Here is a 27,942-nt window from a genome sequence, read left to right as displayed (position 1 = left end):
CGTGTTATATTTATTATTAATTTACTTAATTCATTTATACCCTACTTTTCTACTCAATGGGGTCCCAAAGTAGCTTACATCATTCTCCTTCCCCCATTTTATTCTCACAGAAATCCTGTGAGATAGGTTAGGCTGAGAGAGAGTGTAACAGGCCCAAGGTCACCCAGCAAGCTTCTATGGCCTGAGTGGGGATTTGAACCTGGGTATTCCAGATTTTAAATTCTCCTGCGGCCTGCCCAGTAATCTATTCAGAACTATCAGATCTGCTGTGCTCTTCTAATCTTTCTGTTGTAACATTTAGCCTAGAAATGCTGCACAAAAGTTGATCCTACTTAAACTGTTGCACAGACAAATCTATCCTTTGACTGTGGTGCCAGAAATAAAGAGGCAATATCAGTCAGCTATTTCATAGCTTCTACATATCTGGGTACCAAATGTTTGATTTGTTGCTACTGACATTGATATCGGGAAAGCAGATCTGCAGTTGTCTTAGGCCAGAGGCTCAGAGCTAGATTTTATTTAAAGGAGGCTTCTGGCTTTTACTGCAAAGAACAGTCCCTTGTCTCTTCCTCTGTCTCTCTGTGTACGTTGATAACCCTGCTTTTCTTCCAAATGGGGACCCCTCCAGAAAGCTTATGTCAGGGGGTGTGGCCTTCTGACACACTTCCGGTGATGTCAGGGGGTGTGGCCTTATGACACACTTCCGGTGACGCCAGGGGGTGTGGCATATGCTAATGAGTTATGCTAATGAGCTCCTGCCACTCTTTTTCTACAAAAAGACCCCTGAACTATACTTAACCATTTTTAAACAGATAGGTAACCCCTCATACGGTAACCATATGGTAACCAGGGCAGGAACCATAACCATATGGACTGTGGGATATAAATTGAACAAAATAAATAAATAAATGGTGGAAAGTACCGTCAAGTCATAGCTGACTTATGGCAACTCCATAGGGTTTTCAAGGCAAGAGACATTCAGAGGTGGTTTGTCATTGCCTGCCTCCATATTACACTCCTGGTATTCCTTGGAGGTCTCCCATCCAAATACTAGACAGGGCTGACCCTGATGCTTAGCTTCCAAGATCTGATGAGACCAGGCTAGGCTGGGCTATCCAGGTCAGGACCCCATAATGAGACTGGTTTAAAATTAATATTTTTATAAAGCTTTTAACGGGAATTTAAAAGACAAAAAAAATCAAAGTTCTGAAATGGTTAAATACGGAGTTCAACTTAGTTTAAAGAAAAATATTCAGCACAGAAGAATCTGTAGACTCATGAAAAATCTGTGTTCACAATCAAAATACATAACCTTCCCCCATCTGTCAATCAAGGATAGAAGAGAAGAAGAGACTGGATTTATACCCCACCCTTCACTACCCAAAGGTGTCTCAGAGCGGCTTACAAACTCCTTTCCCTCCCCCTCCCCACAACAGACACCCCACAACAGACACAATAGACATAGAAGGAACTTCATGAGCCATCCAGGTTAACACAATGTCATGCCACAATTCCTAGAAGACTTCCTAACCATCCCAGAAGTACTTAAAATCTGACTGCATTTGTATTTTTAAAGCCATTGTGGTTTTGCAGCTCTCTGGGTATTTTCATTTTGTGCTTAGTTTTGAAGTTCTTAACAATAATTATCTCATTTGTCACCACCTCCTCCACTGTCTTCCCTCCCGAGGTTTCATTTCAGATTCCTGTACCCCTTTGATTTCCAAACTACAAAACACCCACTGAACCCTAAAGATGGTCAGATAAACAAATCAACATATAGTGCATTCTTTGCAGTCATAAGGACTCAGCAGGCATATGTGGGTCCTTATCTGAAATCCTCATAATAATATGACCTCATAAACAAGCACATTAAATTAAATACTAAAACCACACTCTTTGAATATCTTACTTCAACTTAAACCCTCTAAAGACAAACTGAAAGATGATTTAAGCATGCAGATAACAGACACACCCATATATGTAATATATGCAACCTTTCTTCCCAGCTTCTCTTTAGGAAATTTTATTACAATTCTAAGTATCTCATGGGGGGGGGGGGTGTTTCCAGTCTCAAAGCCATGAAGACAGAATTGCCAGGGGGTAGCTAGGATTTCTTAACAAGAACCACTCTCAGCTCTGAACTGACAATCTTGCTTGCTGAATGTTAGAAAAGGTACCCTTTTTCAAGCCTGATTTGAGTCAAAGGCAATCCTAAACAGTTATGTCCTTCTAAATCCTTTGAAGTCGATGGGCTTAGAAGGAATTTTTTAATTGCTATACAAGGCTGCAATTCCATGCACACTAAAATAGAAAAGTCCTGCCAAACACAGTGGGACTTGCTTCTGTGTAATTACACATAGGATTGGGCGGTAAGGCAGGTAAGTGATTTTAAACATGCTTCCTTAATATGTCCAATTCCAGAGAGATAACCGTATTTGTAACAGCAAAAATAACGTTCTGGTACGTTAAAGGCTAAGAACAGTTTCTCCTAGTGCACAAAAGCCTGCGCTAATACAAAAATTTTGCCACAAGTCTCCTTGTTTATTAAATACCAGGACCAAAGGAATAGTGATAGTACTGGGATAATCGGTATTTGAACCCTTTATTTTGTACATCTCAAAAGGAGGAAGTCGAATTCCTTCCAGCCCCCACTCTCAGTACTGGGGGAGATGAAGTCAAGGAGCTATACAATATTGAAAGAGTCTCCTTTGGCCATTGGCTGAGGAAAGGGACCGGAACTGGGGCGGGGAGGCGAAACAAACAACTGGAAATGTCCTTGTCCTTAAAATAAATTTGAACGGTAAAAATTCGGGCTCTGCCCCTGAGATGGGTCTGGGGAGAGACAGAACGGGCAGGATTAGGCCTAGCGGGAGGACTGGCTGAGCCTCCCCTAGCCTCAATGTGTGTCCCATAGATATAGATACACACACACGCACAACAAATGCCTTCCCCGCAAAGCTGACTCCCCACCTCCTCCCCTAGACCGAGTGCGGCCTAAAGAGCCGCGGCGCTTGGGTGATCCGTCCTGCCAAGTCTCCGCACTTTCCCTCACCTGCTGGTATCGGCCGCCGCCGCCACTGCTGCTGTTGTTGGCATCAGCTGCCGCCGCCGCCGCCGCCGCCGCCATGGCGCTGGGCAGGAACGGAGGGAACGAGCTGTGGAGGGAGTCGGGTAGTGCCGGGCGCAGAAAGCTGAGAGACCGGGCGAAGGCCCCACTGGGCAGGGCTCACGCTGACTCCCTCCCCCCTCCTCCTCCACTGGGCGCCGACTTGGGGGCGGAAGGGACGACGAGGAAGGCGGCAGCCGGACGGGCCACTGGCCGCTTCCACCTATGCCACCTCAGGCTCTCTCCGCTTCGCTTCTCCTCCTCCTCCCGCCGCCGTCTCCCCCCCCCCTCCCCGTCTCCAGCCTCCTCCCTCAAGCGGCCACTCTGCGACTCCTCGCTATCGTCAACGCGGCGAGGCCTACTAGGAGAGCGATGCTGCTTTCCAGAGACAACCCCGTGGGAATGTGCGAAGGGCCGCATCGGAGGCGCACAGGGATGCCAGCCTCCAGGTGGGATCTTGGGGTCCTCTGGAATGACACCTCATCTCCAGATTACAGACATTGGTTCCCCTGGAAGAAATGGATGCTTTGGAGAGTGGACTCTGTGCCATTGTACCCCACTGAAGCTCCTGGCCTCCCCAGGCTTCATCCCCAACTCTCCAGGAATTGTCCAAAATGGATGTAGCAACCCTACCCCCCCCCATCTCCTGCTAGTGGCCAGGGAGGACCTGGAAACCCTGTAAGATGCAGGGTAGGGTCTCCTGCAAGAGCCCCTCTTTCTGATATTACATTGTTCATATGTAGCGTTTGTTGTTTTAGTTCTGCTGCGCTTGGGATTCTGTTTTCTTTAAAAAAAAACATTTTGTGGTTCCTTACAGCAAGGTGGGAAAAGACAAGGGGCATTCATAAACTGTCTCTTTTTGTATCCAGCTCCATCTTCAAGGAAGACATGCCACTTTATAGAGAGTTCACATGAAGCTGTGTTTGTACCAGATAAGACTATTGGTGTGTCAAGGTCAGTGTTGTCTACTCTGACTAGCAGGTGCTATCCAGGGTCTCAGGTGAAAGTCCTTCTCATCACCTCCTATCTGATTATTTCAGTGGAAATGCTGGGGACTGAACCTGTATACAACACAGAGACATTATACCACTGAGCCACGGCCACAGTTCATGTGCAAGGCTCCGGATTGTTGGTTTGTTTGTTTTTTAAATTTTAATCGGGTACCTGGAATCTCAAGGAGAAGCTTCTGTGCTCTGGGAATTGCATCCTGCACAACAAATGCTGTTTATGTAAGATACACAACTATTGTGTATCTTTACCATTTTCTTGCCGCCAAGCAATATAATCTATATGTCACCTCTGCTTATCATGACTAATTGCAGGTTACAGCTGCCATAATCAGAAAGCAGATACCTCAAGAAAATAACCCAAAACATCAATCCACAAGTTACAATTACAGATAAACATTTGCATGGTGAAGAAATAAAGCATTTAGAAAATATTTACCATTTTTACAGGCTATAAACAAAAGCTGACTTGGGAACAGTGCTCCCTCTAAAGCTGTGGAGTCTTGTGAGCAAATATTCTACTTTGTGAGCTACTGGCATTAAAGTTGTGAGCGAGCGATTTGGCTACTGCATAACTTAGTTTGCTCTGAAGCCATCCTCCCTGAGCTAAGACAAAAATGTGTGAGCCGGAGGCTAAAAAACTGTGAGCTAGTTCACACTAACTCAGCTCTTTTAAGCTCTCCAACTTCTGTAGCCTTCAAAAGGCTTAGGACTGCTTAGGACTGTATATGAGAAAACAAGAGCTATTACTGCTTTATTGTAGTGATTGACAGTAATGCATTCTGCCATAGCATTTGCCAATTTCCTAGTGGGAAAAACTCTTGAGGGAGTAGAACAGTAACTTTCTCATACTCCTGTCAGACTCTCTGGCTTCTTGGAGCATGAATATGTTATGCTGTGTGGTGGCGGCTACAAGCATGGACGGCTTCAAGAGGGAATTGGATAAACATATGGAGCAGAGGTCCATCAGTGGCTATTAGCCACAAGGTATAGATAGGAACTCTCAGGCTGGGGCAAATGCTTCTTGGTGCTTGGGGGGCAACAGTGGGAGGGCTTCTAGTGTCCTGGCCCCACTGCTGGACCTCCTGATGGTCTAAGAAAGGGACCAACTGCCGCTCCAGCCGAAGATGGTAAAAGGCTGACTTGGCAGTGGCTGCCACCTGGGCTTCCATCGTTAAAGAGGAGCCCAGGAGCACACCCAAACTCCTAACCTCCGATGCTGGCACCAAAGGTGCCCCATCGAAGGTCGGGAGAGGGAGCCCCAACCCCAAACCGCTCCAACTCAGACCCAGGACCTCCGTCTTTGCTGGGTTTAGTTTCAGCCAACCAGCCACGGCCTGTAACGCCCAATGAAGGTCATCCGGGGTGGAATCCGACTGGCCACCCAACATCAGATAGAGCTGGGTGTCATCTGCATATTGATGGCACCCAAGCCCACAACTCTGGGCGATCTGGGCAAGGGGGCGCATGTAGATGTTAAACAACATCGGCGACAGCACCGCCTCTGAGGCACCCCACATTCAAGAGGCCACCTCTGGAACTGCTGATCACCTATCGCCACCCTTTGTCCCCGACCTTGGAGAAAAGAGGCAAACCATTGAAGGGCAAGCCCCTGAATCCCCATATCGGCAAGGCGGTGGGCCAGCAACTGGTGGTCGACTGCGGACAGATCTAACAGCAACAGTGCCGCCACACCACCTCAATCCAGATGCCTACAGAGGTCGTCAGTCAGAGCGACCAGCTCTGACTGTATGATGAAACTGTAGGAAAAGAAATAAAACCTCCAGGATCCCTGGCCAATCTGGCCTTGGAGGAAAATTCCTTCCTGGCCCCCAAGTGGCAATCACCATTGCCCTGGGCACGTAAGAAAGGTTCTACAGACAGAAGAACTGTTAGATTCCAGTGCAGTAGCGCCTTAGAGACCGACCAACAAGAGTTCCAGGCAAGTTCTGTGAACTCAGATTGTCCACTCAAATCCAGGGGTGCAGGAGCTGCACAGGAGCCGAGCTCCAGGGGGCGGGCACATGCAACAAGCTCCGCCCCCTGCTCCCAGCAGCCCTCAGTCAGAGCTAGAAGCAGCCAGGTAAGTTGCAGAGCTCCCCTGGCCCAAAACAGTCCAGTGGCACCTTTAAGACCAAGTCTTATTCAGGTACAAGCTCTCTCTGCAAGGACAGATCTGCGCATCCCCCCCCCCCATAGCTAGCAATCCAAAAGAGTCCAGTGGAGCCTGAGCGGTGGGTATTGTCTTCTGACACACTTCCTGCGATGTCAGGGGGTGTGTCATATGCAAATGAGTTATGCTAATGAGCTCCTGCACCTCTTTTTCTACAAAATGACCCCTGCTCAAATCTAACTCAACTATAACAGAAGAAGGTGGCAGACCTTCCTTAGCTTTCAAGCTCTGGCTAGCCTGGGCTAAACAGGCTGCTTAACAACAAAAAGACCTTGATTTAATTTGCGGGAGAAAAGAAAAACAAGTCCTTCAGTTTACAACTCGGCGGAAGTGCCTCTGGAAGCAGCGGAGCGATCAGTCTGGAAATAAGTGTTTCCGGGGTCCAAATTAGAGCCGAGTCCAGGAGCAAGGGGCGCAGCGGCGAGGAGGAGGGTTGCTCGTTTGTTCCGCTCTTCTGATAAACGGACTCTCTGCCGCTCACGTGATCGAATGAGCTCGGCCGGTAGGCGTGTCGCAGCAGAGGACCGTCTGAAGTTGCAGCCCGGCGGTGAGTTCTGCACGGGATCTTGCGGACTGCGGGATTCGAACAAGAGTTGGGCTATACGTTGGTCTTAGGCGTTACTCTCTGCCTCCACAGAAGTGATAAATGCTCTGTGGAGTGCTGAACGGTGCGTGGCGTTTTGAGCTTGAATCCTTAGCCTGTTGCTAAAGGTTCGCTCATTTGCTTCGTTTAGTTATGTATGGAACGGTTCGCTTTTTCTTTCCTGGATTGGTCTAGCTGTGTTTAGAACCTTATCTGCATTTCCAATGTATTTGAAAAAGTGTGCCTTCCACACGAAAGTTCATGCCTTGAATAAACCTTTGTTGGTCTTAAAGATGGCACTGGACTCTAAATTTGTTCATTCCTGGATTGTGAAACTTCCCTTTCCTGTTTTTCCACCGCTGATTTTGTATTTAGTTTTTGGTCTTGTATCCCTGTACAGTTTAAATTACGTTGTTCACGCTTGTGTCGTTGGCTTCTATTAGGAATGTCAGGGAGATTGTCCAAGGTCCATTTAACCTTTTCGTCAACGTCCCCTACTTGGAATTAGAGTGCCTAGAAAGACACTGTCTTTTTAACTCATACACCGAGGGGTGAAATGTGTGTGCCTAATCTGTGATAGTGTAGAGGACAAATATGTGCTGCTGACTGCATCTGTCGCTGTAAAGATGTTTGCAGTCTACTGTTTTCCTCTGCTGCTCCAAGACTGTCAGGGGCTATGGTGAAAAGGAATAGTGACTAGGGCTGAGAGAACCTACATCCTTGCATTTGGTGTTCACTTGGTGGTCTCAGGATGGATTGAGAGAGTACAATTTGTCCATTTCCTGGGATGATAAAGTGGGATAAACCCCATGCATGCTGAGTTTCCTTCTGAGGGTGTGACCAGTAGCATGTGGCAAAGGGGTGTTTAATCGAGTGGTGAAAACCAGTGAGGATTGTGAGGCACTCCAAAGGGATCTGTCAAGGATGGGCGAGTGGGCGTCAACATGGCAGATGGGGTTCAATGTGGCCAAGTGCAAGGTGATGCACATTGGAGCCAAAAATCCTAACTATAAATACACATTGATGGGGTCTGAACTGGCAGAGACTGATCAAGAGAGAGATCTTGGAGTTGTAGTAGATAACTCACTGAAAATGTCGAGACAGTGTGTGACTGCAATAAAAAAGGCCAATGCTATGCTGGGGATTATTAGGAAGGGTACTGAAAACAGATCAGCCAATATCATAATGCCCCTATATAAATCAATGGTGCGACCTCATTTGGAATACTGTGTGCAGTTCTGGTCACCACACCTTAAAAAGAATATTATAGGTTTGGAAAAAGTGCAGAAAAGAGCAACTCGAATGATTAAAGGGTTGGAACACTTTCCCTATGAGGAAAGGTTAAAGCGCTTAGGGCTCTTTAGCTTGGAGAAACGATGACTGAGGGGTGACATGATCGAGGTTTATGCATGGGAAAGAGCAGGTAGAGAAAGAGGTACTTTTCTCCCTTTCTCACAGTACAAGAACTCGTGGGCACTCCATGAAACTGCTGAGCGGTTGGGTTAGAACGGATAAAAGGAAGTACTTCTTCACCAAAGAGTGATTAACACATGGAATTCACTGCCACAGGAAGTTGTGGCGGCTACAAGCATGGACAACTTCAAAAGGGAATTAGATAGGACGTCCTTCTTCACCCAAAGAGTGATTAACACTTGGAATTCACTGCCACAGGAAGTGGTGGGTGCTACAAGCATGGATGGCTTCAAAAGGGAATTAGATAAGCATATGGAGCAGAGGTCCATCAGTGGCTATTAGCCACAAGGTATAGCTAGGGGCTCTGGGGCAAGTGATGCTCTGTCTTCTTGGTGCTTGGGGGGGGGTCAACAGTGGGAGGGCTTCTAATGTCCTGGCCCCACTGCTGGACCTCCTGATGGCACTGGTATTTCTGGCCACTGTGTGACACAGAGTGTTGGACTGGATGGGCCTTTGGCCTGATCCAACATTGGCGTCTCTTATGTTCTTAAATGCAAAAGCCTCTTGCTGGAAATGCCAGCCCAGCGAGTTCTGCCCCTAGACAGGACACAATTACAGATCTCCAAAGGATGCTGAATGAGGCGTTGTGACCTCTGCTGGAACAGGTCACGCTTTGTAATGGTCTGCTCTGTTTTAAGTTTTTATGCTGTTTATGACTAATGGCTTATGCTTTATACTGGGATTTCTAAATGTAACCTGCCTTGAGCAGGACTCTGAAGAGGCAGCATAGAAATATTCTAAATAAGTAAATAATAAAGTCCAATATATGCTCAAATAAGATTAACCATTTGTGCGAAGAAATTCTACAAATTTAATAGCTGTGCAATCCTAAACAGAGTTGTGCTCTTTTAAGCTCTCCAACTTCTGTAGCATTCAAAAGGCTTAGGACTTTAAACTTTTGTTGAAAATGATCATCTATCTAATTAAACATAAGTGCTTCATCAGCATTTCTAATTTCATAAAAGGATTGTAGAACGATATACAATAAACTTCTTTTTAGGTATTCCAGAGCACATTGACTATTTTTTCCCCTTTCTGTGTCTCAACTGATAGCCTTGTTTAGGACCCACCCACCCCAATTTAGAGTCAGAGTCTTCCTCAGAGGATCCAGCCTCTCCTTCTTCCTCGCTCTCTTTGGCGTCATCGGTCGCACCTTCTCCTGTTGGACTGCTATGTTGATGCAAAAATTCACAAGCCTTTTCAATAGAGTCAATCCTTTCTTTACCATTTGCATATCTGAACATTAGTCCCTCGGGTGTTAACCATCTGTAGGCAACATCATGCTTTTGTAGAAATAGAGCCAAGTCTCTATATTTCCTTCTTATCTCAAATGGAACATCTTTCAGTATTCTTATATCTTTGTCTTTTATCTTTAAGGTAGCTCCATTTCTTCGAGAGAATCTAATTGTAACTTCCCCTGGCAGATTATTCTTTCTAATAAATTCTGAACACGATCTGTTGACCGTATCTATTTCGCTTTGAAGTTGATCCGATGTCATCTCTGCCATGGGCGCAAGAGCGTCACCGACAATCTGTCTCAGATTCTCTCCTTCCTCTTCCTGGATACGTTGAAGTCTCAAGATTTTTGGCATGTTTGCAGCCATTTGCACTTGTTGTGTGTCCAGCTTGTTGTCAATTGCCGTAATTTTCTCCAGCAGAAGGCGAACTGCTTCCGACAAGAGCCTTTGAAGTTCCACTGTTGAGTCCTGTCTAGGAATAGAACTCGCAGGGCTGGAACTTCCGGGAAGAAGCTTTGCTTTCGCTTGTTTATCTCTAGAGTCCTTCACCGTCGGCGGCGCCATGTTTGAGAATTGTTTACTTTTATCAAAAGTTTGTCAAAGTCTCTGGAAGTTCTTTTCTAACGTGGTAAGCTCTTACCGTCTCTTTATTTTATTCCAGTCGCTTTTTGTAGAAACCCCCCCCTGTAGCTAAAATCGCCTGTAAACAGTTCTTAGTGGAGAAGAGTCCCCTCCCCCTCTCATTTTCTTTCAGGAGAGCCATGCGCTTTTTCGCTTTCTCGCTTGTACTTAAACTCACATTTTCAACGATTGCCTGCTTGTGTCTAGTATCGCTTGATCACCAAACGCTTGCTCCGGTGTGCTGATCTTGTTCCCATACAGGACGCTCCACAGTGGGACCGTTGGGGCTTGGAGTAGCTCCCCCTCGCCAGCTTTTCTCGCCGGGGGGGGAGCTCTCTAGCGCCCCATGGCTGGGAGCCCTTCTCCCAGACTCCTGGGGTGGCATGGACAGTCACGCCCCCTCCCAGCCATGGGTGCTGGCAGGCTTCTCCCGGAGGTCCAGGAGAAGGCTACTGCCATGGTGATTGCCAAAACCGGAAACCCGGACAAGTAGTTTTTGATGTCGTCCCCCCCCCCCCCGCATTGTGAGAAGTTATTTATGAAGGAGTACATAACATGCGTTTCACCAGGATACTATGTTGAAAATATGTCTTTCTCAACAGGTGCTCCTTTCTTGACCCTTGCTTCCAGTTTCTTTTTTGCATCTCCTCATTTCAGCCAGTTGTGCTGCCCTTTGTCACGTTCAGAAGACATGCCCAAAGTGAGAGTGGGATTAATAGCCAGTAAAAAGCAAGCCTTCTCTCCCACCCCATTCTTTCAAACAGCAGTGTTAGGTGCTTACCCATTGCAAGGGAAGGAGCCCTTCTTCTTGCAGGCTGGTCTGCTTGCAACTAAGCACCCCACGTGCTGCATGTAATGCCTGCCTGCCTACAAGTGGTTTTTCTGGTAAGAGATCCAGACCTCTGTTGTAGGTAATAAACTTGTAATGCTGTGATAGCCCTCATGATATCTGGACAGGAGTGGACTTTCAAACTGAAAGTTTGCTCAGAGGATCATGACGTTATTGAATGATATGCTTAGTGAAGTTGCCGCTGTCTGCAAAGCATGCTTTGAAATGCTAGTTTCTGTAGTGCCTGAACAAGGATTCATACAACTAGCCAACAGTGAAATCTGTGAACTCTGAAAGTTGTAGACTCTACAATGTAGAGGGCTCATAAATCTTCCTACAGGTGAGAGCTGCAAAGAGGAGGGAGAAAAGCACAAAAAGGTCATGCTGTTTGGTGTAGTGGTTTAGAGTGTTCTAGAGCCAGTTTGGTGTAGTGGTTAGGAGTGCGGACTCTAATCTGGGAGAACTGGGTTTGATTCCCCACTCCTCCACATGCAGCTGCTGGTGTGACCTTGGGTCAGTCACAAGTTCTTTCAGAGCTGTTCTCTCAAGGGCAGTTCTTGAAAGAGCTCTCTCAGTCCCACGTACCTCACAGGGTGTCTGTTGTGGAGAGGGGAAGGGAAAGGAGATTGTAAGCCACTCTGAGACTTCTTCGGGTAGTGAAGGGCGGTGTATAAATCCAATCTCTTCTTTTTTGTTGTAGTTGATGAATTGACTTGTTAGATAGAAAGCCTTCTAGAGATGGGAACTGGTTGCTTTTCTCAGCTGCAAAACTGCTGTTCTGTATCCTGAGCTTTTCAAATAGATCATGGCTGTATATCAAAACCCAGAAATATGAATGCATTATAGTTCAAATTGCCCTTTTCACATGCTCCATATATTAGCTGGCTTTCCTTACCTGAAGGTACCCCAAAGCTAGCTCCTTGAGAATAGCCATTTCCTGCTAAGTATTTTGGAACAGAATACCATCTAGGTAGTGGTATTGTGAGTCAGCAATACTTAAGTTGGTGTGAACTTACCAAACCTCCTCCTCTTTATTTCCTCCTTACTCCAGTCATGCAGTATGGTAATGAAGACCTTTTTTCAAACTTGCAGGTTACAATGAAACTCATCATTTTAGAGAACTATTCTCAAGCCAGTGAATGGGCTGCAAAATACATTAGGAATCGGATCATCCAGTTTAACCCTGGTCCAAGCAAATACTTCACTCTTGGGCTTCCCACTGGTAAGTTACAAACCAGATCACAGGGCTTTGTGGTAGGTGCCACCTCAGTTCTGACTCGATATTTAAGATGTTTTTACTCAGCTTGAGTATTTGGCCAACAAACAAGGCATGGCAACTTCTGCATGGTGTTTGCTACCACTTATTGGAATCCCGAGGGTTGTATCTGGTGCGAGGACAGTGTGAGGATCACTGAACTTCCAGGTTCTTCCTTCCTCCCAGCAGCCATTTCTGATATTGGGAAAGCTACTCTCAGCGCAGTGGGATCCATCTGGAGTAATCGCTCCCTCCTTCCTCTTCTTTCAGTGGATCTCCATGCACAGAAGTGGCAGGAAAAACCCATTTTGCCTCATTCTTCTCTACTCTGTAGACCTCCAAACTCTCATGACTATTACTCCATGAGTGTTTCACAGTCACAGAACTTGCCTGGTGTCAGAAATGGTTGCTGGGAGAGGGAGGAAGAGCCAAGAAGACCCAACAGTCATCAGAGCTTTCCGCTGATGGATTGCAGGATCCAAATCATTGGCCTGTTTAGAAAGCATTGGTGTGTATAAAATTAAACTTCTACCCTATTCAGTAACACTTTATAAGCTTGGGGTCAAACCACATTTGATGTGGCATCCATATGTATCTTTTTCATATACCCAACCTGTTAACCTTCTTTCTTTCTTTAACAATCCAATGACCCAGTGATCTTGGACAGAACCAATTGTACAAATACCATCCTCGCATAGAAGCCACAGCTGCCAGAAATTTAACCACAGAACAGAGAGAATAAGGGAACCACATATATCAAAAGAGAACAACCGTGATAACCTAACTAATTAACAATTCCTTTTTTTTAACAGTCTCCTTATTGGGTTTTCCAAAAAAAATAAACACTAAAGAAACAAAGAAAAATTGCACCTACAACATAATATTCCAACAATAATATCAATTAAATATTTTCCTTCATTTTAACACAATAACTTTAATGATAATTACACACTTGTTTTCTGTAGATATAATAACCTGAGAACTATAATCTGGCCATAAAGAGCGAAGTCGTCGGCATTAACTTTTTTCCATGATCATACCTAAATATTATTACTATTATTCTTCCACTAAAGTTGTACCATAACACCACGCAAAGCAATATTTGTTTTCTTACTTATTTGGTTTACCAAAAATTATAACAAAATAACTTGAACAAATACATTCCTTCTTTTCTATTCAGATAATTTCATATTTTCTATTATGGTCCTTCCTCTGTTCTTGACTTATTATTTCTTCAACAATATTTTAACAATGTTTTGTAACTACATTATAACAAAAAAATACAAATAAGGGAAATAACTAAAAATAGCAACCACTAAAATGTCATTTCTCCAGTTTTTCTATTCCCTTAGTATCCCAAAAACAGATTAATTATAACTTCTCTTGTATTATTTTATCACTTAAAAGTAACCTTCTATTCAGGTATTTCCAAACTTCTTTTTTCTTTCCCTCCTACACTATCTACTTTTTAAGTACTTATGTATTAGCGTTACTAATATTTAAACATTTTATAGCCACAGATTAAATTACATAGGTGGAAATAGGATTCGTGATTAACCACAGCAATCCAATACCCAACAAAATAAAATACCCAAGCGCCATTCTCATTTACCCTCATCTCATTCTGGTAGGAGTCTCTTCGTTTCTTCCACATATTCTTATATCAACAAAAGTGGTTATTCTACAGCATAATACCATCTCTTTTATTATTTTATCCCTTAAAAATAGCCTTCTATTCAGATAATTTCATACTTCTTATTAAGTGCCTAAGTATTAACCTTACTGGTATTTCCCAACTAAAATTTTTTAAAAATATGTTTTATAGCCACAGATTAAATTCATTGGTTACATAAGTGAAAATAAAATTGATAATTAAGAACAGCAATTCATTATCCAACAACAAGAAAAAAAACCCTAAGCACCATTCTCCCTTCCCTTCATTTCTTCCATTATACCAGCAAAAGTTTATTCTACAGCATAATACACTTTGCTTATTTTTTTTTGTTTTCAGCAACACTTCTTTTTTTTTTTTTACAATCGTATTTAAATGCCTTATCTCTTTATTTTCAAAGAGTTCCATTTCTCTAGGTTGGCATCTCTGTATCTTTGGGCCAAACCTCAATTTTCTGCTGCGTCTTTTGCTTTTTTTCGCTATACGTCTTGCTTTTTTCTTAGCCTCCTTCATCATTTCTATATATAAACGTTTTTGGGGTCCTCCTTTGGCCACCAAAGAGTGACTTAAAGAGCTCTTTAACTCATATCCTTGGCTCCCCCTCCCTTTTTTCTATAGGTAAAGAAAATACATCCTGTTGTACCTTCTCTTCGGGAGTGTCTCGACTGCAAATTAGCTCCTCTTCCTTTCTCTGTTGCGACTGCCATGTCTCCTCTTCCTCTCTCACATCCTGATACAAACTTCGAGTGTTTTCCAGAAACCTTTTACATGTTGTTTCGACTGCTTGCTGAATCTCGTCCCGAATATTTTTTTTATTGCTCTATAGTAAGCTGTCCTATTACAATATTATCAAAATCTTCTTATTCCTCGTTTCCCCCTATTAGCGCGTCTTCTTTCTCTCCCGCCGGCACCATTTTAGTCTATCATTCAGCTAAAATCCGTCTCAATAGTCATTGGTCATTTATATTTCTAGCGTCTTTATCCAAAGTAGTATTGCCATATTACGGTGTCAAAAAATTAAAGTCCCAACAAATGAATTCTCATGCCCCCATACAATTTTCATTTACCTTTTGCTCCGTCCCTCTTCTTAGCCGCTTTTACTTTTCTTTCAGGGATGAATATATTCCTGGGGGTTCTTTTTAATAAAGTTTTCCGCCAGTTAATAACTTGGTATGCACGGATTCACCTTCTTGCCTTCGTTATTGTGTTTTATGTTGTAAATCCAATATATTTTTTTAAAAGGGTGATCATAGCTAATGCAGTCATGGTGGCCATGCTGCTCCTTATCTTGCTCCCGCTTGTGAGGCAAATCGGTCTCTCTCTGCTTTCCACCGATTGCGGGGTAACTGGTTGAGCCTCCTGCATCCGCACCTCCCTCCAGGAGGTCCGGTGGAACCCCGGTGGTCACAAGGACCCGGGGGGGGGGCTCCTAAAAAGCAAAAAAGGATGGGGACAGTCGGGAGTGTCCCGGCTAGTCGCCCGGCTACGCCATTGCCTGGAAGTCCAACAATTCTTGTTATATTTAAATGAACAGTGCATTACATATAACATGAAAAATTGTATTACAAACTTGTTTCTTCTTCACATAAGGACTGAAATTCCCATTATTGAATTCTTTAAAGGTTTTGAACTGTATGTTAGAAACCAGTTTGTAATACAATTTTTCACGTTATATGTAATGCACTGTTCATTTAAATATAACAGAATTGTTAATTAGTTAGGTTATCACGGTTGTTCTCTTTAGAAATTTAGCCACAGCCAAAGTACTATCAGGATCAGTTAGCAGGAAAGATCACCTTGTTAATATGTAAAATGCTGTCAATGATCTAGTTTTGTTTATTTAAAACATTTTTATGCTGCTTTTCCATCCAAATTAGGGTCCCCAAAGTGGCGAACAATTAAACATTAAAACACTTGAAATTATATAGTTACATAATTTTAAGTAATGGTTAACAAAAAACATAGAAAATGAAGCACATGGGTAAAGAATTCAAAATAGCCCAGTTCCAGTACTGCAGTGAGCAACAGAGTGTAATAAAAGCTAGAAGAGGAGCAGGATTTAGCTCACCCATCTGCCACTCTGAACAAATGAACAGGAGGATATGTGAATCATGATCAAGGATGCCCCTGCCCTTGTCATGTTAAATTTGGCTCATTTGATAAAATTTGACTAGTGTATAAATGCACCACAGCCATTATCTTGTCCTGATTTAAATGCTGCACACGTTACCCCAGATGGGATAAACTCTACAGATCCTGAAGCTGATTTTTTGCTGTGTAAAGCAGGAAAATAGGGTGCAGGAAGATGGTGGATGATGAATGATCTCCTTTCAGCATGTCGGCAAATTGCCCTCCTTGCCTAAGATAAAGGTTTATTTCAGTTCAGTTCAAAGTTTATTTCAGTACAAGATCAGTAATAATAAGGATATGGATAAAAATAATAAAATAAAATAAAAATATAGATTAAATAAAAGATTGAGTGCTGATTGTGAGAGGACGGAGACAAGGAGGTTTCTTTTCAGATCACATAAATTTTGCGCCCTCCTTGCCTAGTTCCTTATATTCATCGTAGCTACAGTCATTGCAATAGTATGCAGGTAGAGGGAACTAAATGTTACAGAAAGGATGAATAGCCTCATGTTGCCCCCCCCCCCCAATACCTATTTCACTTTGATGTGAGGGCAGGCATTTTTCTTGTTCCTGTTCAATATCATGGTCTGTTAGGAAAATGTGCATTGGGACACAGGGCATGTTTAGTTTAAACACAAAGTATTGTAAATTCGGTTTTCTAGATGCTTGTTGCCATTCGGGGAGGTTTTTGAGTTGAGACGTAGGATTAAATAAAATCAGTAGTAGACAACACAACAAGGGGTGTTCGATAACAAGGCTGCTGTTTTTGGTGGCAGCCCCTGGTTCATTTTTACCCAAATACAACACTGGCTTGATATACTTGGTAAATTTTGTTAATGAGGATATCAAGAGAGAAAGGAAGGCTGTCTTGGATCATCACTGTCTTTTCAAGACCTCCCAGTGATGGAAATTCCAGCCTATTCCAAGGTAGCTTGTTTAAGTAAACCAACTACTCTTCCAATTAGAGTGACCACGTGAAGGAAACAATCTGTTTCTTACTTGGCTCATTAAGCTTCTGTTATCCATTGTCCCAAAATCACTCTCTGATAGGCGTATTACCCTATTGACAGAAAGCAAAGATTAGGAATCAATGGACAGTTCTCACAATGGAGGGAAGTAAGCAGTGGGGTCCCACAAGTATCAATATTGGGGCTGGTACTTTTTAATTTATTCATCAGTTATCTGGAACTAGGGCTGAGTAGGGTAGTGGTCAAGTTTGCAGATGACACCAAATTATTCAGGATGGTGAAAACCAAGGCTGACTGTGAGGGGCTCCAAGAGGACCTCCACAAACTGGGTGAGTGGGCAGCAATGTGGCAAATGAAGTTCAGTGTTGGTAAGTGTCAGGTGATGCACATTGGGACAAAAAAATCCCAGCTTCAAGTATAGGCTAATGGGGTCTGAACTTGCTGAGGCTGAGGGAGAAAAAGATCTTGGAGTTGTAGCGGATAGCTCAGTGAAAGTGTAAACCCAGTGTGCTGCAGCAGTGAAAAAGGCAAACTCTATGTTAGGGATTATTAGGAAAGGGAGTGAAAATAAAACAGCTAATATTGTAATACCCCTGTATAGATCTGTGATGCAGCCTCATTTCGAATACTGGAAAAGGTTCAGAGGACATCAGCCAAGATGATTAGGGGGTGGAGCACCTTCTCTAAGAGGAAAGGCTGAAGAGTCTGGGACTTTTCAGTTTAGAAAACAGACAACTAAAGGGAGGGGGCATGATATTTATAAAATTATGCATGGGGTAGAGAGAGTTGACAAAGAAAACTTTTTCTCCCTCTCCCAAAATACTGGAACTTGAAGGCATCCCATGAAACTGTTGGGCAGTAGTTTCAGGACAGACAAAAGGAAAGACCACTTTACACAGAGAGTGATTAAAATGTGGAATTCGCTGCCAGAGGATGTAGTGATGGCCACAGGAATAAACAGCTTTAAAAGGGGATTAGATAGATTCATGGAGGATGTCTATCAATGGCTACTGGCCATGGTGGCTGAGGGGAACCTCCACATTCACAGGCACTAAGCCTCTAAATTCCAGAGCCAGGAGGCAACACCAGGGGAAGGCCTTGGCCTCTATGCCCTGCTGTTGGTCTTCCAGAGGAACTGGTTGGCCACTGTGTGAGACAGGATGCTGGACTAGATGGACTATTGGTCTGATCCAACAGAGCTCTTCTTATGTTTTTATTGTACACATGAGAAGTCTGGCTTAATTATCTGTATTTGCTGGTACTTGGGGGACTATTGTACTGATACCAACAGAAAACACTTCAGGGAGAAACCTTTTAAAACCAGAGTGCCAGTATAGTCTTGCAGAGAATGGCAAAGATCTGTCTGGTGTGCAGTCAGGCAGACGGAACTGGACTTAAAGCTGCATGAGGTTGGGTATGCATTTGAGCCATTTTTCTGTTCTATATGACTCTTATCAATGCATGTCACTGTATTGTACAGAAGGTCTCATGGGGGGTACTCTGCTTTTTTTCATCCAGGAAGTACTCCACTAGGGTGCTACAAAAAGCTAATAGAATATTTCAAGAATGGAGATCTTTCTTTCAAATATGTGAAAACCTTCAATATGGATGAATATGTAGGTGAGTTGTTTTATGTTAAGAACTGCAGGGGGAAGAAATAATTACAGTTCTGTGCCCTCACATTTAATTTGGTTGCTTTAAATAACTAGACTGTAACTCTGTATTGTAGTGCAGAGACTCAGCTGGAATCTTGATGAATCTGGTTCTTCCATTGCGTCTTCTAAGTAATTTTGTCTGCTTTAGTCCCCCATCTGCAGCGTGGGGATATTATTGACTTCCCTTTTCCAGGAAGTTGTAAGGATTGCTGAGGTAAAGAATTATGTCTCATGGAAAAAATTTGCTAATGGGTGGGTGGGGGAGTTTTTACTGATTCCCCTTTCTTACTACAGTCATCGGACTCCCCCCTCATGCTTTTCCTGGATACCCCTGTCCCCCAGGAGCAACCTTTTTAGGATCACTTCGGGCTGCAGGAGCTGCGGTGGCTCAAGTTGTTAAGACGCTGAACTGCAGGCTGTGGAAGGTCGGTAGTTCAGCAGTTTGAGACCCGGGTGCCGCATGACGGAGTGAGCTCCCGTCTCTAGTTCCAGCTCCTGCCAACCTAGCCGTTCGAAAGCAAGAAATTGCAAGTAGATAAATAGGTACCACTTCAGTGGGAAGGTAACAGCGTTCCGTGCGCCTAGGTGTTTAGTCATGCTGGCCACATGATCACGGAAACGTCTGCGAACAGCGCTGGCTCTTCGGCTTTGAAACGGAGATGAGCACCGCAACCCTAGAGTCGGATTTGACTGGCTTTCGAGCAAGGGAACCTTTACCTTTACCTTTACCTTTGGGCTGCAGTGAGGTAGCGGGAAACATTAACATCTCAGGGGACAGCTGTGCATCTTGTCTGGTTCTCTGTGCAGGGACTTCTTCTCCCTATCGGTGCTTGTACAACCTGGCTTGCTGGTGATTAGAAACTGAGCACTGTAGAGTTACTCTGTTCTTCTTTGGCCCGGTCACACGGAGCATTAAGCACGCTAGAGAGACGGAAGATAGGCGGATTTTCCGGGTGTGATCTCACCGCCACATCTGGGAAGCGTAGAGCTCCCGTGGCTCACCCGAGGCTTCACGCCGAAGTTGCGCTGCAAAAAACTAGTACCTCCGAGGTACTAGTTTCCAGAAACCGCGGGGCAAGGGCAGGCGTCAGATCACGTTTCCAGTGTTAGCTCGTGGCATCCGGCGCCTGCCCATGTCCCGTCGCGAAAAGGTTTTTTTTGGTCAAGTCTCCATGGGTGCGCACAAGCACACAACCCGCGCGGCGCCACTTTGCCGCGCCGCAGAAGTGAAGTATGATCGGCACCTCCCCCCAACCACGGGACGTTGGCGGGATGTCGGGCAGGACGTTTGATCCGGCTGCCGTGCGGTAGTTCACTCCGGGGCAAACAGCCACGCCTCCCCCCCGCGATATCCGGCCCGTGTGACCGGGGCCTTTGAGTAGCTTTTTAGAAAGGTTCCTGAGTTGGAAGTGCCGTCCAGTTTAGGGTACTGCAGTCAGTTGAGGAATGTGGAGTTAATTTTTTGTACTTAATGTTTTTACCTTACAAAATGAAGTGTATATACAAAAACTACAACTGAAATAAAGACATACAACAGGTTCCCTGAACACCCTTCAAGCAGTCACAAGGGTCATTCTATGCTGGTGTTGGTTCTTCCAGCATGACTCACACCGGGGGGGGGGCATGGTTGCCAGCACCTCTGACCACGTCCAGATACCTACAAAAAATAAAAGGGCAGAGGCTCCATCTAACCATCTTTCAGCTGGCTCATGTGTGCCTGATTTCCTCCCCTCCTCATGCTTCTCACCAAGCTCCAAATACCTACAAAAAGGTTTGCCAAACAGCAAACTTGTGCTTGCTGTGTAGACAGGTCAGCCAAGGGACGGCATTATACAAGTAACCTGATAGAGACGTTATTATTAAAAATGTCTAGCTCAACTTCTAAGCAACAACAGATTCTTCAAACTAGCTCAAGATCTTAAACTTCAAAGGTGGTGGTGGAGGAAATTAAACAAAACACAGCATAGTTTGGAAGTGATGAGGTTTTACAGGATTATATCACAAGATTTTGGTCCCCATGGCTTGTTTCAGTGGCTTGTAGTTTTTATATTGATGATTTATTTTAAATCATAAACCACCTCAAGCAAGACTCTGAAGAAGTGCCATAGTAATCTCTTAAATAAATACATATTTCCCTTTTCAGCTGGAAGAGCTGAGTTCAAGGGTGATACACAAATCTGTGCCTGCATGCTCTTGTGCTGAATTGGGGAAACACAGTCGGAGTCCAACGAGCTAGATGAATATCAGTTTAATGCATTGAAACTGAGAATACAGGACTGAAGGCCTTAGCACCTCAGCAGTTCCAAAGTTGTATTCTGCCATAACTAGGAAGGGCAGAAGGTCTTATACCCCAGATGACATCACATATAGTTTATACATTAAAGAATCTCTCATTGGTACCAAGCAGTTAACATCATATAAGCATCATTTGACTCAGTGCATCTCTCAGTGGTGTCAGTAATTACACTTGTTTATCTTGTCTTCAGAACTTTGGGCACATTAAAGAACACTGGGTCCATGACTGGGCTTGCATGGGGAGAGCTAGCTGATAAGGGCTGTGAATCATATTGAACTTTGATCTCGGCGGCCTTGCAGCTTCTAAATAACATTCCATTCTTTTTGCATCCTAATTCTATCCCCAAAGGCCTCTAATAATACTTTTTCCTTAATATATAGCTTTATATACAAAAGGTACAGTTATAAAATATATTCTACTATAAGCTTCTCTAATCAGAAAATTCTAGGTTACATACCAAGATCTGGATCTATTATAATTAAATTTTTGAAGGCACAGTAAAGATAAACATGTCAGAGGAAATATCAGAATCCACATTCAGAAATCACATTAATTTTTCCCTTGTCCTACAAGGGGGAGGAGTGGGGAGGTGATGGAGTAAAGAAGAGACTTTGGGGCAGAGGACAGGGATGTAGAATGGGAGCTAGCAATGATAGGCATGCAGAAAACCAGGAGCTTGAAAAGGTGGTAGAGAAATTGAGACAGGGGATGTTAGAAATTGGGCTGGCAGGGGGCAAAGTGAGTGGATAAGGGGAAGCAGGCAGAGGGAAGCAGAGGTGGAGAAAGGAAGTTCCCCTTTCAGATGAGTTTGTGGGTACCACACTTGTACTAGTCATAGTAACTGTGAGCTTTCTTACTTCAACAGGCCTTCCAAGGGATCACCCAGAAAGCTACCATTCCTTTATGTGGAACAACTTTTTCAAGCACATTGACATCTCCGCTGAAAACACTCACATTCTGGATGGAAATGCTGCTGACCTGCAAGCAGAGTGTGAGGCTTTTGAAGCAAAAATCAAGGCAGCCGGAGGAATTGAACTCTTTGTTGGAGGTGAACTTCTGAAAGAGTGGGGAAGAAGGGTGAGGTTGCACATGTGTGCTCATCGCTCTGTCACCGGAACATGTGTGCCATCCAAGATCAGTCACCCCCACATTCAAAGCCCCACTAAAATATTTTGCAGTGAGGGCAATTTATGTTAAACTGCAAGAAGAGTGAATAAGTCAAGAGAAGCTAAAGAAAGTTATGTGTATGCGTAGAACAGATTTAGGATATTTAATAGGAAAATTGGTGTGTTGTTTGCTGTAACTGTATGGCAAACCTATTCAAATACACAGAACAACAATCACTTACTAGGCATACAACTTCACCCTATTCCTGTTTACTGCTGAATAAGCCTTATGGGTTCATGAGGCTTGCTTCTAAGTGTGTAGGATTGCACATCTTTTGTAACTTATTAGTGCTGTGCATGTCTAGTAGTTTTTGGAGCATGAAATGTTTTTAGTAGGTGAAATTCTCCAATTACTCATGGTAAATTCCTTTAAAACTGAGGGGGTGTGAGCTGAAGCTGCTTCTGAGATACCAGTCTATGTAAATATTGTGACTACATTTTAAATCCGTCTTGTGAACTGGACCTGATACGGGGGAAGAACAGGTTCTCCAACCCAGCCATGGCCTCTCGTCTGATCCTGCATGCCGAAGAAAAGTTCATGACTTGTGACACTTCCTGAAGTAGGATGGAAAAAGTCTGGTACATATACTTGTGGAACAGGAAGCAATGTGATCTTGAAGTAGTGGGCGGGGAGAAGGCATTGTTTGGTGATTGTCATGGGACAAGATTCAAGCTAGGAGACTGGGGAAAAGCCCATTAAATTAAATTAAATCCATGGAGGCACACTGAACAGGAAGTTAGAGAGCTTACTTGAATTTGAAAGAAGCTTATGTTGTTAGCTGCTTAGCCCAGTCTATGGTTGGATAAAAATCTACCAGTCTAACTTTAGTTAGAAACCCATGTCTTTTTGCTGAAAATTTCTGCTGAAGTTTACCCCTTCTGCACCCAGTCCAGTTCTTCCTTGATGTTCTAAAGATGGTACCATTCCTCTTTCAGGCAGTTCCTGAAAGTGGATGCTCTTTTCCTAAATGTCTGTGTATGGAAGGTGAGCAAATGTACACAAGAATGGTTCATGACAAAAGGCACACTTGCAACCCTTCCTGTTACGGTTATGTGCTCATTGTGCTTAAGCTGATGTAATGTTGGATTTCCTTGAACTGTCTCCATTACAGGTATTGGTCCAGATGGTCATATTGCCTTCAATGAACCTGGCTCAAGTCTGGTGTCCAGAACTAGAGTGAAGACCTTGGCTATGGACACTATATTAGCTAATGCTAGATTCTTTGATGGAGATCTCTCCAAAGTGCCCACAATGGCTCTCACAGTTGGTGTGGGTACAGTCATGGATGCCCGAGAGGTTAGAAACATAGTAGTTACTTAATAGAAAGCAGCATAGAGGGAGCTTTGGTGCAGTGGTCCATCTTGATAACTGTAATCAAGACTATGATGTGTGTGCTTCTAAGAGGTGGGGATATGTTTAATCAATAGCCAAATACTCCCTTTCACATGAACTGATTGTTAAAGAGGTGATGGTCTGTCTATATGGGCTACCTTGTATAGGCCCACTGCTTTTAGACAGGTGTGTCTCTTTGACATTGATGTTCCCCACAGTAATGGGACTTGCTACTTTAAGCATGACTCAACCCTAAAGTTAGTAAGGAACAGTGGTAAAATGCTTCACTGATCCTTTGCCTGCTTTTGCTACACCTTGTTGCATACCAAACCAGTCAGATCCAGCCATAAATTCTGCTGATGGAAGGGATGTTGTCAGTTTATTGTTAATTCTTGCCTCCCCCTTCCTGTCGCAACCCAGACTGCCACATGAAATGCTGCTCCTTATAGACTCCCCAGAAACAATACGGAGGGGGGAGTTGGAAGTCTAGTGGAAGGAGGGGCTGGAGAGATTTTGAGTCATTTTTAAGCACATACTTAAGACAGATTTGCCCAGTCTTGAGCCTCTTTCTGAACCTCCACAAATTGTAGCTGTCCTGGTTATGGATGGAAGCTCTGTGCTGTTTTTCATTGGAGATGCGGCATGCAGAGAAAGGGGGCTCAGACTTTCCATGGCACTGTTGTCCTGACCTGAAATGGCCCTGTGGGTAATATTTACTCCTTTGGAGGCTGCATGTCTACTAATGAGCTTCATGTTACCGTTCCACAATGGGCCACTAGCTGAAATTTACCACTGGATCCAACCCAGTGCCTCTTGCATCCTTTTTCCCCACATTGATGACCTGACAACACTTTTGAATTACCTTAATTTTGTAAAGCAGGGTAGAAAGGGGTATTCTTGGTGTGTTTCTGAAGCCATTGTTAACAGGCCTAACATCCTGTGTGTTCTTCAATTCAGGTTATGATTCTGATCACAGGAGCTCATAAAGCATTTGCTTTGTACAAAGCTATTGAGGAAGGAGTGAACCACATGTGGACAGTCTCTGCTTTTCAACAGCATCCCCGTACTGTCTTTGTGTGTGATGAGGATGCCACTCTGGAACTTAAAGTAAAAACAGTGAAGTATTTTCAAGGTAAGTGGTCAGATGAGGCTCTGTGCAAACCAAGTGATACTCATATACAGGCAGACTTTTGTATAAATATTAAACATGAATGTTACTACTGGCTCAAGGTATTTTTAAAGACAACATTCGATGGGTCTGGTTCTACTAGTTACAATTAAAGGTGGGTGCGTTGATCTTCATGAGACTTGGGAGAAAGCCCTTATTTCTTGGTTTAATGAGTATTCTGCTTGTGCCATGAAAAGTTAAAACCTCATTGAACAGGTTGTTTTTCAGTGTCCCTTGGTTGGTTTCACCCAACATCTGTCATATTCCTGACCCTTAATTGTGGTTTTGCTAACCTTTTAAAAAAACAAAAACAACCCTGGTTGAATACATGTTCATTTTCTCACTTGCTACAATGAGATGACTGAAGCCTCTCTCTTCCCTCGATGTTTTCTTTGTCACATCCATTAGAACAGGATGCATGTCATCCTGTAAAGCTTGCCTGACCCCAAACTCCCATCCCAAAGAGATGCATGCACACACACCAAGCCAAGCAAAAAAACAAAGCCAGCCCTAGATATGTAGAAACTTGATGAGTAGCAACCAAAGGCCATTTTCTAATTGAACATTTTGACATGGTATTGCAATCCTATGCAGAAAGTGGAGAGGATGTCAGTGAAAAATGTGAGTTCCACCCCATCATTTGAAAACCCAGTTTTGAACAGTGGTTAGATGCTTGCAGGAAGTTTACAAGCGCAGCATGAAGGAAATAGTATGGCCCTGCTGAACATTCCTGGTATCTTGCAATTGGAGAACTACCACCACTGCCTCTGCACAGAGAGGGCTTATTAGGTCTGTTATTAAAAAGTCTCTGATTTAGGAGCTATCCTTGCATGACAGGATTAGACAGTAAATTAGACTGTATTAAAGTTGTCTACTTTTCCTGCTCATCTTTGCCCTTTACAGTGTGTTCTCCTTTAAGTGGAGACCAAAACTGTGCCCAGCTTTCTGAAGGCAGGCACCCTTATCCAAATATTACAAGAATCTAGAAGTTCCACAACATAGAAAATGTCTGAATGTTCTGCACGCTGATGTTTCCATTTCCAACACTGTTAAGTATTGTGGAAATCCAGTTGTCATGGATTTCACAGCAGAGCCTCAGGAACAGCATGGAAAGCAAAGTGGGAAAGAGGAGTTAATTGGAAATTACTGCCCCATCCTCTGCAAATGAAAATGACATCCTACTGAAGGACCTGTGCGTTTGGATAAATATGTACGTTATACCAGAGCTTGATTAAATGGACCATGTCTCTCATCCAATGGCAATGTCACATAACTCTTGCAGCCCTCTAGGTCCACATCTTTATAATGTCACTGCTTATGAAGGTTCTCCACCCCTCCCCCAGTTTCATTAATTTAGGATTTGAAGGGAAACTGAATTTGGTGATGTCACGTCCTGTATGTTCTCTCCCTAGTAATCCAAAATATGATCTTCCACTTTTGGGGGGAGGGGGTAGTTATTCTTCCAAAGGAACTTGTTAGTTACATTCCTTAACTCAGTTCATAAACCAGTGGTCATCTTGTACAGCCTTTACATACAATGTATTTAAGAGAAAGCAAGTAGTAAGGCGTGGGTGTACATTTTCACTTTGACTTGTGACAGGTATTTTGCTTTGCAAACTTTATTTTACTTAATGCTTTCCATGGTGACAGGTTTGATGCTCGTTCACAACAAGTTAGTGGATCCCTTATACAGTATGAAAGAAACAGGAGCAGAAAGAAGCCAGTCCAAGAAGCCATACAGTGACTAATCTCTTAAGACTCTGGAAGCAGAACCTTGTGTTGGGAGATTTCCTCCATCACTTGTTACACGTCTACAAGATCATAACACATTTTTACTCCAGTGTTGAAAAAAACAAATTGACGTAAACCCGGTGGAGGCAGTAGCAATGGACGCAGTAATCTCCAAGAGGAAGGCGAACTACAATTGTCCATGTTTTAATAAGCAAGACCAAATGAATAAAAATGTGTCAGTTCTTCATAATAGATCATGTACTTTAAAGAGTCATTTAAAACAAATGAATTTAGCAAGCTATTTGTTTGATTCATAAAAACTCAGTAAGTGTCAAATAATGTACTTTTGCTACTAATGTGGTTTTTCTACATTAAAAGCATACCTGTTTTCTAAAAGATAATGAATTTGTTGTTGAATCTTTCCAAATCATGGGGAGCACTAGCTAGGCATCTCTAAGGTCAATGCGTGCCCTTACTGCCCTTATTATTATTATACTGCTTGCAGAAGGAATGGGGTGTGTGCCACTTCCTTCTCCTACTAAGGCTCATACAAGCCTACATACAGTAGACTGGATATGCATAAAGAAGGGTTACTATTCTCATTTCTGAACCACTTCATTATCTGAATGTTACAGCTGTCGGTAACTCAGATCAAAGACAAAGAAGGCGAACCCTTACAGCACAATGCAGGAAGGGATGTATTAATAACGGACTTGACTTCTTTGGCAGGCTCTAACCCATACCAACTAGAAGGCAGTAGGTGGGCCTAGGCAAGCCAGAACGACTTCCTAGTCATCCTTCTGTGTAAGAGGAGAACAACATCTGCAGCACACTAGGGAAACACCCTCTACGGCTGTGTTAAAATTATCGTACATAATATAACATGGCCTGCCAAACCTTTTCATAGTTCGAGCCTCTGAACCAATCAGGAATAACCACCATCCAAATTTTCTTATAATCCTTCTGCATTCTAGGTTTTTTTAAAATCTCTTTAAAAGAACAGTGCAGTTCAATGTTTGATTAGTAAAATGTAAAAAATAGTTTTTAAAAGAAAGCTTTGAAGGAAAGGAGTGACTGATTCGCAGCATAAGGATAAGTAAATCAGCATGTTCTACAACCAGCTCCTGGGGAAGCAGAAAGAGATGGGTCCTTCTGAAGTCATGATACACATATATTAACAGTGTAGAACAGACAACAGGCTCTCTGCTTCATATAACTCTATGGAACCTTCATCTATAGTAACGATAGTCACTTCTTTAGCAGTGACCATTATTGTGCAGGCTTTACATGATCATGATCAAATGCCACTATTTACTTAAAATGCAATAGCCAATCTTATAGAACCAAAATATATTATTCAGATTCCATTAAATCTAGAGATAGTGTACATCAGGACAAGAATAAAGGCAATAGATTGCAGGACTGGAACATTACTGCATTAATACCTGCAAGAATTAGTTCCTTCTAAGATCTACAGAGACACAAATCTCCTCTCCTCTGACCAAAATACATGATAAAACTGGGATGGTATCTCCCTT

At 43.4% G+C, this 27,942-nt stretch overlaps 2 protein-coding genes across 4 annotated transcripts in view; one reads left to right on the top strand and one right to left on the bottom strand.

Moving 5' to 3' along the window:
- Positions 1 to 3,380, bottom strand: part of NDFIP1 (Nedd4 family interacting protein 1) — a 54,375-nt gene extending 50,995 nt beyond the window's left edge. Inside the window, exon 1 of the mRNA XM_015429094.1 lies at positions 3,053 to 3,380. Coding sequence (XP_015284580.1) covers positions 3,053 to 3,127 — 75 coding nt within the window. The 5' untranslated portion in view covers positions 3,128 to 3,380. The remainder of the gene's footprint in view (positions 1 to 3,052) is intronic.
- A 3,317-nt stretch (positions 3,381 to 6,697) lies between these two features.
- GNPDA1 (glucosamine-6-phosphate deaminase 1) lies at positions 6,698 to 26,800 on the top strand. Of its 3 annotated transcripts, none has more exons than XM_015429232.1 (7): positions 6,783 to 6,833; positions 12,123 to 12,252; positions 18,574 to 18,675; positions 21,872 to 22,054; positions 23,285 to 23,469; positions 24,463 to 24,637; positions 26,324 to 26,800. In XM_015429232.1, exons 2-7 carry the CDS (start codon positions 12,129 to 12,131, stop codon positions 26,419 to 26,421), a joined length of 867 nt encoding a protein of 288 aa, XP_015284718.1. In that variant the 5' UTR covers positions 6,783 to 6,833; positions 12,123 to 12,128; the 3' UTR covers positions 26,422 to 26,800. The 3 variants fall into 3 exon arrangements, with proteins under 3 accessions (XP_015284734.1, XP_015284718.1, XP_015284725.1); XM_015429239.1 differs by lacking the exon at positions 6,783 to 6,833 and adding an exon at positions 6,933 to 6,954 and having other exon boundaries at positions 26,324 to 26,433; XM_015429248.1 differs by lacking the exon at positions 12,123 to 12,252 and having other exon boundaries at positions 6,698 to 6,833; positions 26,324 to 26,433.
- Positions 26,801 to 27,942: the final 1,142 nt, after the last annotated feature.

Source organism: Gekko japonicus, unplaced genomic scaffold (assembly GCF_001447785.1).
Source record: "Gekko japonicus isolate JY-2015 unplaced genomic scaffold, Gekko_japonicus_V1.1 scaffold768, whole genome shotgun sequence".
Classification (NCBI taxonomy): Eukaryota; Metazoa; Chordata; class Lepidosauria; order Squamata; family Gekkonidae; genus Gekko; species Gekko japonicus.
This window is presented reverse-complemented; position numbering and strand designations above follow the sequence as displayed.